The sequence below is a fragment of the Palaemon carinicauda genome, chromosome 3 (genome assembly GCF_036898095.1).
Source record: "Palaemon carinicauda isolate YSFRI2023 chromosome 3, ASM3689809v2, whole genome shotgun sequence".
Classification (NCBI taxonomy): domain Eukaryota; kingdom Metazoa; phylum Arthropoda; class Malacostraca; order Decapoda; family Palaemonidae; genus Palaemon; species Palaemon carinicauda.
In genome coordinates, this window is record NC_090727.1 from 148,622,064 (window position 1) to 148,636,093 (window position 14,030).

General features: G+C 36.2%; 3 protein-coding genes across 3 annotated transcripts in view; 1 reads left to right on the forward strand and 2 right to left on the reverse strand.

Moving 5' to 3' along the window:
* Hakai (E3 ubiquitin-protein ligase Hakai) overlaps nt 1–14,030 on the reverse strand; it is a 263,961-nt gene that overhangs the window by 237,069 nt on the left and 12,862 nt on the right. The gene's annotated exons all lie outside the window — the stretch shown is intronic.
* LOC137638617 (cuticle protein AMP4-like) lies at nt 1,280–2,185 on the forward strand. Its single transcript, XM_068370865.1, has 3 exons — nt 1,280–1,409; nt 1,585–1,790; nt 1,916–2,185. Exons 1-3 carry the CDS (start codon nt 1,401–1,403, stop codon nt 2,082–2,084), a joined length of 384 nt encoding a protein of 127 aa, XP_068226966.1. The 5' UTR covers nt 1,280–1,400; the 3' UTR covers nt 2,085–2,185.
* Nucleotides 12,135–12,935, reverse strand: LOC137638613 (cuticle protein AMP4-like). Its single transcript, XM_068370862.1, has 3 exons — nt 12,826–12,935; nt 12,444–12,649; nt 12,135–12,318 (listed from the first exon to the last, which is right to left on the reverse strand). The coding sequence occupies exons 1-3, from the start codon at nt 12,832–12,834 to the stop codon at nt 12,150–12,152; spliced, it is 384 nt and encodes a 127-aa protein (XP_068226963.1). The 5' UTR covers nt 12,835–12,935; the 3' UTR covers nt 12,135–12,149.

Below are 14,030 nucleotides of genomic sequence, written 5' to 3' on the forward strand. Positions count from 1 at the left end.
AAATTCTATGCGGGTTTTCCATTTCTTCATGATGAATTTTCGAGGTTAAAATTTGCAAATTTCCAGAGTTTGAAGTAAAATTATCCTTAAAAGCCCTCTCAAAATTGGCTCGCTTTTCCCTTTCAAAGATCGATTATGTCCATTGATGTCCTCTGGTGGAGTGTATGAATATATTTGCCCAAAGTGTAACTCTGGAATCAACATAGGATCTACCAAGAGGTTGTTGAAGGTCAGAATGGATTCCCATAAAGGTGTGAGCTTTTGAGCATATCGCAGAATATCCAGCTCAGAACATAAAGAAATTCACAATCATGATAATATATTCAAAGTAAATATTCATGGCAAAGATTTTTAGCATTATAAGTCAAGTATCAAATAATGATGACTTGCCTATTCGTGAGTAAATGATGATCTTTTCCTTTTAATTCTTAACCATAATTTTTATGGTTATTTTTTACTTCTTATATGACTTTGTATAAGTTTTACTGTTTCTTTATGTTATGTATATGGTTCCTATTTGCAGGCCTAAAAATGTGACTGTGATAATCACAAAACGTCGGGAAAAACAGATTTTAGAAGTAGCAGCTTCCCAAATTCACCTTATGAAATGTTTAGTACTGGCTGTTGCTACCTTCAATGATGATCTCTCTCTCTCTCTCTCTCTCTCTCTCTCTCTCTCTCTCTCTCTCTATATATATATATATATATATATATATATATATGTGTGTGTGTGTGTGTGTGTGTATTGCATGCAAGTGCTGCTGATTTCAGATACAAAGATTTCTAAAAATAATAACGACAACCTGTCGGATCCCGTTAGCACATCGTTACATTCCACTTTCTGTTCATCACAGTTTCATAGCAACAGCTGCATCAACACGATATCTGCAACCCCTCCACAATCAACGTCCCCCCCCCCCCCCGCCGTAACGGGAATTCCATGGTCACGGAATTAATGTTAAGTCATTTATCCCTACCTGAGGACTGTGGAAATCTGAAACTGGTAGACGGGTTTGTCCAAGGTCAAGAGACTGAAAGACCTAAGTTACCCAACACAAAAAACCTGTTTTTTTAGCAACTTTTTTTTGGGGGGGTGTTTTATCCACATTTCTTTTCTGTACACCGTCGGGGAGTCGAAGTTGCTTTAGACACTTCAACGCCATCCATCAAGTCACCGCCTTTCCTTTTTTATCCCTTCTCCAACTCCCCCCTCCAGCCTTCCAACTATCTTCAGCATCCCATCTCCCCCTCCCCCTTTCCATTGGTAGTCTTCATCTTTTCTTCCAATCCAAGGTCATCATAGTCCTCATAGTGCCCTCTCCCCCTCTCAGCCTCGCGTAGAAGTATTTAAAGGACCGCAGTTTCTCTGCCAGACATCAGTTCTTCGACATCGATCCACCATGAAAGCTGTAAGAACTTTTGCTAAAACTTCGAACCTTTTTATGAATTAGAAATTCTTAAAACTTTAATACCTACGAATAGTGTGAAGAAAAGGTTGTTTACATAAGTTAATAAGTAATGATGTTATTGATGTTTCTATCCTTCTGTTATTTCAAATTAATTTACTTCCGTCGGTATCTCTAGATCTTTGTCCTCTGCCTCGCCGCCCTGGCCTCCGCCGCCCCCAAGCCTCAGGGAGACGCCCCTGTGGTGGCCATCTTGAGGGACGATCGCGTCGACCAAGGAGACGGAAACTTCAACTACGCCTTTGAGGCCGACAACGGCATCTCCATGCAGGTCTCCGGAACCCCAGGTGCCGAGGGACAGGTCAACATGGAGGGAGTCTACCTGTAAGTCCCAGGTCACCTTAATTAACCCAGGTCTTGTTTTTGTTTGAAGAAACATTACTGTTTATTTTGATGCTCTAACTGTGAGTGGTGCCACCTTTATGCTGATGCTGTATTGTACCTTGCAGTCTTCCTCTGGCTGACGGAGGCTTCGCCCAGATTCGCTTCATCGCCAACGAGAACGGCTTCCAGCCCTCAGGAGACATCCTCCCTACCCCTCACCCCCTGCCCGCCCACGCCATCGAACAGATCCGCTTTGCTGAAGAACAGAGAGCTGCTGGAGTCACTTTTGAATAAATTAATTCACAGCCTCTTTGTTTTGACTTCTCGTCGACGATAATATGTATACAGCCTATGAAAGTTCTAAACCAAATTTTACAAAATATAAAAAACAAATAAGCAATAAAAGATTACTTTAATTTATGTGTTCTATTTAAACCACATTCTATATATTTCTGAAATCTTACAGGTTGAGTTATGGCTATCATTTCATTACTAGTATAGACGACCCATGAAAAAGGACAGTTATATAATTAGATAGATATGCCCATACACAGATTCAACCCTTCCCACACCCTCTCCCTATCCTAACTACTACACGGCAGGTATGGTCTCCGAATGTACCTCTCGGGGTACCCCAACTCACTAGGGTATGATTATTTCCTGTCCTCCTACCCAAAGGACAGGAGATACCTGGTAGCTATACATCTAACAATGGTGTGTGTTAATATATATATATATATATATATATATATATATATATATATATATATATATATATATATATATATATATATATATATATATATATATATATATATAAATGGTCCTGGTTCTGAGCACCAAAATCATATTATATTATATATTACGGCTGGCAAGTTACACAACCTCCCGAGTTCCAAACCACCAGTTTGTTTTTATGTAAGTCTGTTATACTTAAATAATGCCCAAGCTCTGAGAAAATCATATAACTCTCAAATGGCAATATATAAAACACTGAATATCCAAAGGTCTCTTACGGACACTCAAAACAATCTGGGTAATTAATATTAAGAACTATTCAAAACAACCTCTTACTGCGATTCTTAAACAGGGATACAAGAGAGTTCTGTAAAAAAAAATGATGATCGAACTAATACACACTTTGCAAAAAATAGATATTTTCTATAAAAAAAATTACAACACTGTGAAAGCATTTACAACATAAATAAATCACTCGAAAAATTAAGTCTGAACATAACTTAGATTAAGACAAGAAAATGTTACACTCTGAAAAGTACATAATTATTTAACTCGAAGTATTAAATCTGAATAAAACCTTAGACTAAGGCAAGAAAATATTACACTTTGAAAATTACAGAGTCACTTGTTTCACCGGAAATTAAATTTTACACAAATATCTAATCTTGATAATCAAACAAAAAAGTTAACCTTTAACACTAATGATTAAAATCTTATAGAAATTACATAAAGTAACTGATAAACTTTCGAGATTTTACTTCTACCGAAGTTTTAACCAGATAGCAATACAAATATACCCCACGTTTTCACATAAGTATCATTGGGCGGGCCAGTTACAAAATTTACACAATACTAGTAATCACCACAACACAATAAATTGAAAATCACTTTCAAAGTTTCTCTAACATTTGACCACACTACACAGGATATACGTTGAGTAAAGACATGTTCACTTTGGAGGGGACACACACTCGAGGCACTTGAGAGAGAGAGGATGAATGTTGGCTCTTTCACAGGACAGGCTGTTTCTCTTCTGCCGTACTAATTCCTAGGGGCACGTATATATTGACTTAGTTATTCTAGATTCTTCTAGGTCAGGAGGTCTAGAATCTTGGGGGCCGTCTCTAATGCCGCCAGAGTTACCAACTAGATAAAAATTCAAGGAAAGGAACCTTGCTTGCAAGGTAACCCTCTCTCAGCTAGCTCAGCCCACCTTCCCTCCTTGAAATTATAAAGAAAAGATGAATTAACTCTGGGTTTTACAAGAACCTTCTAAACACGTGGCAAATATAAGAAATGCATAATCTCACAAACATGATGCAATACCATAAAAAAATTACATAAGCCCTTGTTCATACCTTGTAGGGTTCTTACTGCATACTTAATCGAGTTTACATAACACTTCGTAGCAACATACATGAAATAAAAAGTTAATTCTTAAAAATAAAGTAAATTTACATATACTGACTTGAAAGAAAAATTCAATGAAATGAAAGAAGAAAGTCTTATGCAATTTACATACAAAACTTAAAACTACAAGAGAGGAACTCACTTAATTAGCTGGCTATTCACCTCTTAAATACACATATGAAATACATAAATAAATTATTTACTCAATGCTAGACCAGCTTCGTATATATATATATATATATATATATATATATATATATATATATATATATATATATATATATATATATATGTGTGTGTGTGTATATATATATATATACATATATATATATATATTTATATATATCCATCCGGACACGCGTATTTAGGGGAGATATATATATATAGCTGGTCCGGATCTGGGTTCTGGATCCAGATTTGCATTTTTTGTCTGTGTCTTTCTGTGGCCAGATTATGTCAAAACTACTCAACGGATTTTGATGAAATTTCCACCACAGATAGATCTTAGGCCGTGAACGACTCCATTAACCTTTGGTGGAGGTCACAGGTCATAATTTCTGATTGCTCTTATTGCACTAAGTGGGAAAAGATGCAGTCAAAGAATATAGACTGACAGATATTTCAAAATTCACACTTTTGTGCTTTGAAAATGGAGAATGCTCCTGTACATGAGGCTATTTTCATATACTAATCTAGCTCATCCCGGCGTCTTAAAATGGTGCAATAAGAGCAATTAGAAATTTCTGACTTGTGACCTCCGGCAAAGGTTAATGGAGTCGTTCACAGCCTAAGATCTATCTGTGGTGGAAATTTCGTCAAAATCCGTTGAGTAGTTTTGACGTAATCTGTCCACAGATAGACACAGACAAAAAATGCAAATCTGAATCCAGAATCCGGATCCAGACCAGCTCCAAAATTCAATTGGATCATCCATGACCTAAGATGTATCTTCGGTAAAAATTTTATCAAAATCCGTCAAGTAGTTTTGACGTAATCCTGTCCACAGACACACAGGCAAATAGATAAACCGACTCGATCAAATAACCTTCTTGGCATAGGTAATAAAACCTATATTCGATGTCTCGACAACATGGCTTAATCTTCCTAATGATCATACTTTGGTGACACTTCAAAAATTACAAAAAAAAATATATATCTCTTATATTAAGCAATTTGACTCGTTTCATATCATATCTTATTTCTATGAATATCCTCTGATGTTACTGTTCTTTCTCTCCTCTCGACATTGCAAAAGAATGCAAGCTTTTGCAATTACTATAATAAAGGTATTTTGTGGTTGTCATAGCCAGATATCTCCATGAAGAGGCTAAAAAACAACGATTTCATGCAAAAATGTGGAAATATGTAAACCAGGATAGTTTGCACAACTCTTGCCTCACGGCGCTTTGTAAGTATAGGGGCTTGTAAAAGGGAGTAGGAGGTCTGTTGTGGACCTCCAGATTCAGCCTTAACAATAGAGACCCAAAGGTCATCTCTCAGTATGACCCCTGGTAAAGAGGAAACATCTTCCTTTCGTTTTGTGTCAAACTCCTTTTCCTTTTCTATAGCCTTGGAAAGCGAGTACCTGTTTCGTGTTCATGCTGTTTTTAAAATTAGCCTTACGAAAACAGGCACAGGCTCATGTTCGAAAAAATACCCTTAAGGAAAGCCTGTTTGCACCCAGATGTGATACGGGTGTATCGTAAAGACTTTCGGTGAACTTTAAAATTTGACTCACGATAACACAAAAACCGCTGTCGATGCTGTTCTGTTTCTGCCTTGAGGGAGCTTTTTTACCCCTGTCTATTCCAAATCCTAAAAACTCAGGAAAAGTGAATAATTAAAAGAGGTATAGGACTTATGCACGAGGAAAATGACCGGCCCTCAACCCCTAAAAGGACAAGGGTTATAAATAAGGCAGAACAGAAGCGAGAGCAGAATTTCAAATAGTAGAAGATAGATAAATATAACGAGATACAGATTAGAATTTTCTTTGCAATTTATTGAATACACACACAAACACACACACACACACATATATATATGTATATATATATATATATATATATATATATATATATATATATATATATATATATATATATATAAATGAATGTGTGTAGAGCCTTCTGGTTTCCCAGGGATGGTGTTGCTAAGCCCCACGTCGTTATTCTTGTCCCCAGAGGGATCTATCGTACCCAGCAGACGTGAGCCAAGCGCTGCACTCCTCAGCCAAGGCATGAACTCAGTTTCCCCGTTAAGGGAATCTCTCATAAGCAAATGGTCGAATGTTTCCTCTATTGGCCAATCAAACAATGCTGTATCAATAGAAAAAAAAGATTCGATATTTATAGAAGAAATTAAGAAATTTATTAAGATGTTTTTTATGAACAAATGATTATTAACCAAATACGATGTCATAACTGACGTCCCCAAAAGGGTACAGTATGTTTGTACTGTTTGGTATCAGTACAAGGAACCTAAAAAATAAGAATGAATTAAAAAAGGTCAATGTTTTCGAAAAAAAAAAAAAAATTCTTAAAGAAATATTAGCTTACTTCATTCCAGAGTTCGTCGATTTACTCATAATCCAAGAAGAATGTGGGTCAAGCAATTGAGCAATGTAAACCAAACAGGTTGAATATTTCAATAATCTTACATGAAGGAGAGTCGAATTATTCAACATTACAAAAGGATCCAAGGTCGAGAAAGAAAGCAAAACCAATAATTTGACAACCTCAGAAGTAGCTAGGTTGAATAATTTAACAACTCCAGAAGGAATCTAGTTTAGTAATTCAACAGACTCAAAAAACATGTCGAATAATTCAGCAGGCTCTCAAAACACATGCCGAATCATTCAACAGACTCTCAAAACACATGCTGAATAATTCAACGGACTCTCAAAACACAAGCCGAATAATTCAACAGACTCTCAAAACACATGCCGAATAATTCAACAGACTCTCAAAACACATGCTGAATAATTCAATAGACTCAAACAACATGCCGAATAATTCAACAGACTCTCAAAACACATGCCGAATAATTCAACAGACTCTCAAAACACATGCCGAATAATTCAACGAACTCTCAAAACACATGCTGAATAATTCAATAGACTAAAAAAACATTCCTCAATAGACTAAAAAAACATGCCGAATAATTCAACGGACTCTCAAAACACATGCCGAATAATTCAACAGCCTCTCAAAACACATGCCGAATAATTCAACAGCCTCTCAAAACACATGCTGAATAATTCAATAGACTCAAACAACATGCCAAATAATTCAACGGACTCTCAAAACACATGCCGAATAATTCAACAGCCTCTCAAAACACATGCCGAATAATTCAACGGACTCTCAAAACACATGCCGAATAATTCAACAGACTCTCAAAACACATGCCGAATAATTCAACGGACTCTCAAAACACATGCTGAATAATTCAATAGACTAAAAAACATGCCTCAATAGACTCAAAAAACATGCCGAATAATTCAACGGACTCTCAAAACACATGCCGAATAATTCAACGGACTCTCAAAACACATGCCGAATAATTCAACGGACTCTCAAACACATGCCGAATAATTCAACAGCCTCTCAAAACACATGCCGAATAATTCAACGGACTCTCAAAACACATGCCGAATAATTCAACAGACTCTCAAAACACATGCCGAATAATTCAACGGACTCTCAAAACACATGCTGAATAATTCAATAGACTAAAAAACATGCCTCAATAGACTCAAAAAACATGCCGAATAATTCAACGGACTCTCAAAACACATGCCGAATAATTCAACGGACTCTCAAAACACATGCCGAATAATTCAACGGACTCTCAAACACATGCCGAATAATTCAACGGACTCTCAAAACACATGCCGAATAATTCAACGGACTCTCAAAACACATACCGAATAATTCAACGGACTCTCAAAACACATGCCGAATAATTCAACGGACTCTCAAAACACATGACGAATAATTCAACAGACTCTCAAAACACATGCTGAATAATTAAATAGACTAAAAAACATGCCGAATAATTCAACAGACTCTCAAAACACATGCCGAATAATTCAACAGACTCTCAAAACACATGCCGAATAATTCAACAGACTCTCAAAACACATGCCGAATAATTCAACAGACTCTCAAAACACATGCCGAATAATTCAACAGACTCTCTAAACACATGTCGAATAATTCAACAGACTCTCAAAACACATGTCGAATAATTCAACAGACTCTCAAAACACATGCCGAATAATTCAACAGACTCTCAAAACACATGTCGAATAATTCAACACTCAAAACACATGTCGAATAATTCAACAGACTCTCAAAACACATGCCGAATAATTCAACAGACTCTCAAAACACATGCCGAATAATTCAACAGACTCTCTAAACACATGCTGAATAATTCAACAGACTCTCAAAACACTTGCCGAATAATTCAACGGACTCTCAAAACACATGCCGAATAATTCAACGGACTCTCAAAACACAGGTCGAATAATTCAACGGACTCTCAAAACACATGCCGAATAATTCAGCGGACTCTCAAAACACATGCCGAATAATTCAACGGACTCTCAAAACACATGCCGAATAATTCAACAGACTCTCAAAACACATGCTGAATAATTCAATAGACTCAAAAACATGCCGAATAATTCAACAGACTCTCAAAACACATGCCGAATAATTCAACAGACTCAAAACACATGCCGAATAATTCAAGACTCTCAAAACACATGCCGAATAATTCAATAGACTCTCAAAACACATGCCGAATAATTCAACAGACTCTCAAAACACATGCCGAATAATACAACAGACTCTCAAAACACATGCCGAATAATTCAACAGACTCTCTAAACACATGTCGAATAATTCAACACTCAAAACACATGTCGAATAATTCAACAGACTCTCAAAACACATGCCGAATAATTCAACAGACTCTCAAAACACATGTCGAATAATTCAACACTCAAAACACATGTCGAATAATTCAACAGACTCTCAAAACACATGCCGAATAATTCAACAGACTCTCAAAACACATGCCGAATAATTCAATGGACTCTCAAAACACAGGTCGAATAATTCAACGGACTCTCAAAAACATGCCGAATAATTCAGCGGACTCTCAAAACACATGCCGAATAATTCAACGGACTCTCAAAACACATGCCGAATAATTCAACGGACTCTCAAAACATATGCCGAATAATTCAACAGACTCTCAAAACACATGCTGAATAATTCAATAGACTCAAAAACATGCCGAATAATTCAACAGACTCTCAAAACACATGCTGAATAATTCAATAGACTAAAAAAACATGCCTCAATAGACTCAAAAAACATGCCGAATAATTCAACAGACTCTCAAAACACATGCCGAATAATTCAACGGACTCTCAAAACACATGCCGAATAATTCAACGGACTCTCAAAATACATGCCGAATAATTCAACAGACTCTCAAAACACATGCCGAATAATTCAACGGACTCTCAAAACACATGCCGAATAATTCAACAGACTCTCAAAACACATGCCGAATAATTCAACAGACTCTCAAAACACATGCCGAATAATTCAACAGACTCTCTAAACACATGTCGAATAATTCAACAGACTCTCAAAACACATGTCGAATAATTCAACACTTTCAAAATACATGCCGAATAATTCAATAGACTCTCAAAACACATGTCGAATAATTCAACACTCAAAACACATGTCGAATAATTCAACAGACTCTCAAAACACATGCCGAATATTTCAACGGACTCTCAAAACACATGCCGAATAATTCAACGGACTCTCAAAACACATGCCGAATAATTCAACAGACTCTCAAAACACATGCCGAATAAGTCAACAGACTCTCAAAACACATGCCGAATAATTCAACGGACTCTCAAAACACATGCCGAATAATTCAACAGACTCTCAAAACACATGTCAAATAATTCAATAGACTCTCAAAACACATGCCGAATAATTCAACAGACTCTCAAAACACATGTCGAATAATTCAACACTCAAAACACATGTCGAATAATTCAACAGACTCTCAAAACACATGCCGAATAATTCAACAGACTCTCAAAACACATGTCGAATAATTCAACCGACTCTCAAAACACATGTAGAATAATTCAACAGACTCTCAAAACACATGCCGAATAATTCAACAGACTCTCAAAACACACGTCGAATAATTCAACAGACTCTCAAAACACATGTCGAATAATTCAACAGACTCTCAAAACACATGTCGAATAATTCAACATTCTCAAAACACAGGTCGAATAATTCAACAGACTCTCAAAACACATGTCGAATAATTCAACACTCTCAAAACACATGCCGAATAATTCAACAGACTCTCAAAACATATGCCGAATAATTCAACAGACTCTCAAAACACATGCCGAATAATTCAAGACTCTCAAAACACATGTCAAATAATTCAACAGACTCTCAAAACACATTTCGAATAATTCAAGACTCTCAAAACACATGCCGAATAATTCAAGACTCTCAAAACACATGCTGAATAATTCAATACTCTCAAAACACATGCCGAATAATTCAACAGACTCTCAAAACACATGTCGAATAATTCAATAGACTCTCAAATCACATGTCGAATAATTCAACAGACTCTCAAAGTGTCGAATAATTCAACAGACTCTCAAAACACATGTCGAATAATTCAACAGACTCTCAAAACACATGTCGAATAATTCAACATTCTCAAAACACAGGTCGAATAATTCAACAGACTCTCAAAACACATGTCGAATAATTCAACACTCTCAAAACACATGCCGAATAATTCAACAGACTCTCAAAACATATGCCGAATAATTCAACAGACTCTCAAAACACATGCCGAATAATTCAAGACTCTCAAAACACATGTCAAATAATTCAACAGACTCTCAAAACACATTTCGAATAATTCAAGACTCTCAAAACACATGCCGAATAATTCAAGACTCTCAAAACACATGCTGAATAATTCAATACTCTCAAAACACATGCCGAATAATTCAACAGACTCTCAAAACACATGTCGAATAATTCAATACACTCTCAAATCACATGTCGAATAATTCAACAGACTCTCAAAGTGTCGAATAATTCAACAGACTCTCAAAACACATGTCGAATAATTCAACTCTCAAAACACATGCCGAATAATTCAACAGACTCTCAAAACACATGCCGAATAATTCAACAGACTCTCAAAACACATGTCGAATAATTCAACAAGCCTAGAGAAAGCATGTCGATGATATCAGATTGAATTCAACCTCACAAGAAAGCTAGTCGAATAATTTAGTAACCCAAAAGGAGAAAGGTTTCCACAAGGTTGGGTTTTCAAGTATCCCCTAATATGGAGGCCCCTTCATTACGGCACCTTTTCTGGGATGTCGTAATCGCCATTCCAAAGGATTGTCCTATTCCAGGTTGAATCTTAAAAGGAATTGATTGTTAAACCTATAGTTTTGCCATATTTAGTTACCTACTATAAATAAAACTTTCAATGTTCAACAAATTCATCGGTCAATAGAAAAAAAAGTCTTTAAGTAATGAAGAAAATGCCAGTTTTGTAATTGCAAGCGAACACAAACCCTTTTTACTTGCAATTTTATTTCGTTTAATTTTGCAAAAAGTAAGTAAAGAGGAAACTGCTTAATATTCCATTGATATTCTCTGCTATCTTACCTCAATACTTCTTTTGACCAGTAAGTATTCGTTGTATTTTCATTTTAGTATCCAACAATAAACAATGAATGAATACAATTATATGGATGAGAATTACGTCTTATACAGGAATAATTTGCATATACACGTTAATAATTACACGTTAACAATTAAAAGGTCATAAACCAACAGATTACCATTATCTTGATAACAATATTATTTTACGCTTTCGTGCTTCTTGGGCGAATCCAAGATCGTTTTATTGGACACCGGTTTCTTTTATAGATTTTAATGATTATTAGTGAAAAACTAAAATATCTTCAGCAAAACCTTTTAAATATATTGATAAACTGAGGTTAAACTAAAATCTTGTCAGTAAAAAATGAATTTATTATCCTAAGTTATATCACATTGAGAATGACGGAGAAGATAAGTGAAGTTTCAAATCAAGTCGGGTCGTTTATTCGAAGGTGACTCCCAGGGCTCTCTGTTCCTCAGCGAAGCGGATCTGCTCGATGGCGTGGGCGGGCAGTGGGTGGGGGGTGGGGAGGATGTCTCCTGAGGGCTGGAAGCCGTTCTCGTTGGCGATGAAGCGAATCTCGGCGAAGCCTCCGTCAGCCAGAGGAAGACTGCAAGGAACAACACAGCATTAGCATAAAGCTGCCACCACTCACAGTTAGAGTATCAAAATAAACAGTAATGTTTCCTCAAACACAAACAACACCTGGGTTAATTAAGGGGACCTGAGACTTACAGGTAGACTCCCTCCATGTTGACCTGGCCCTCGGAACCTGGGGTTCCGGAGACCTGCATGGAGATGCCGTTGTCGGCCTCGAAGGCGTAGTTGAAGTTTCCGTCTCCTTGGTCGACGCGTTCGTCCCTCAAGATGGCCACCACAGGGGCGTCTCCCTGAGGCTTGGGGGCGGCGGAGGCCAGGGCGGCCAGGCAGAGGACAAAGATCTAGAGATACAGACGGGAGAAAATCAATTTGATATAACAGAGTAATAGAAACATTATAAACATCCCAATCTTTTAACTTATGTAAACAATATTTTCTTATCCTCTCGATTAGTAGATGATAAAGTTTAAAGTGTTTCTAATCTATAAGGCAATGAAACTTTAGAAAAAGTTCTTACAGCTTTCATGGTGGATCGAAGTTGAAGAACTGATGTTTGGCGAGGGAACCGCGGTCCTTTAAATACTTCTACGGGAAGCTCAGAGGGGGAGAGGGCCCTATGAGGACTATGATGACCTTGGAAGAAAAGATGAAGATACTGCCAATGGAAAGGGGAAAGGGGAGATAGGATGCTGAAGATGGCGGGGAGGGAGGAGGTGGGTGGGGGGGGGGGGGGGGAGTTGGAGAAGGCAATGAAGAGGCTTAGAAGGAAAAGCAGTAACATGATGAATGGTGAGGATTCTAATGGAACCTTAACCTCCTGAAGTTAGACAGAAAGGAAATATGCATATATCAACAAAACGCTTTTACTAAAAAAAACAGGTTTCTTGTTTCGGGTAACTTAGGTCGTCCAGTCTCGTGACCTTAGACTAACACGTCTCGCATTGTTGAATATTAAAAGTCATCAGGTGGTCATAAGTGCCTGGACATTAATTCTTTCGCCTTGAGATTCCGGAGAGGATGGTGCTGATTGAGGGAGTGTTGCCGTTGTTGGGTTAGTGGAATGAATTGTTGCTATGAGATAGTCATGATCAGATAGTGAAATGTAACAGTGTTTTAATGGATTCGACAGAAGCTCATCGCTATTTTTTGTTTTCAAATCTTTGTTAGAGTAATCAGTATGCTCTTGCATACTATGTGCGTGTATATATATATATATATATATATATATATATATATATATATATATATATATATATATATATATATATATAATATATATATATAATATATATATATATATATATATTATATATATATATATATATATATATATGTATGTATGTATATATATAAATAGGAATGTGCGTATGCATAATTATATACTGGTATGCATGTGTTTTATATATATATATATATATATAAATATATATATATATATATATATATATATATATATATATATATATATATATATATATATTATATATATTATATATATATATATATATTCAGAAAAATATATATCATCATTGAAGGTAGCGACAGTCAGTAATACACACCTTGTAAAATGGATATGGAAAGCAACTGGTTCTAAAATTAGTTTATTATTACCGACGTTTCATGACTATCACAATCACATTTTCCAGGGCTACATATAGGAAGCATATACATAACATTAAGACACATTGACATTTATGCAATATCATACAAAAAAGTAAAATT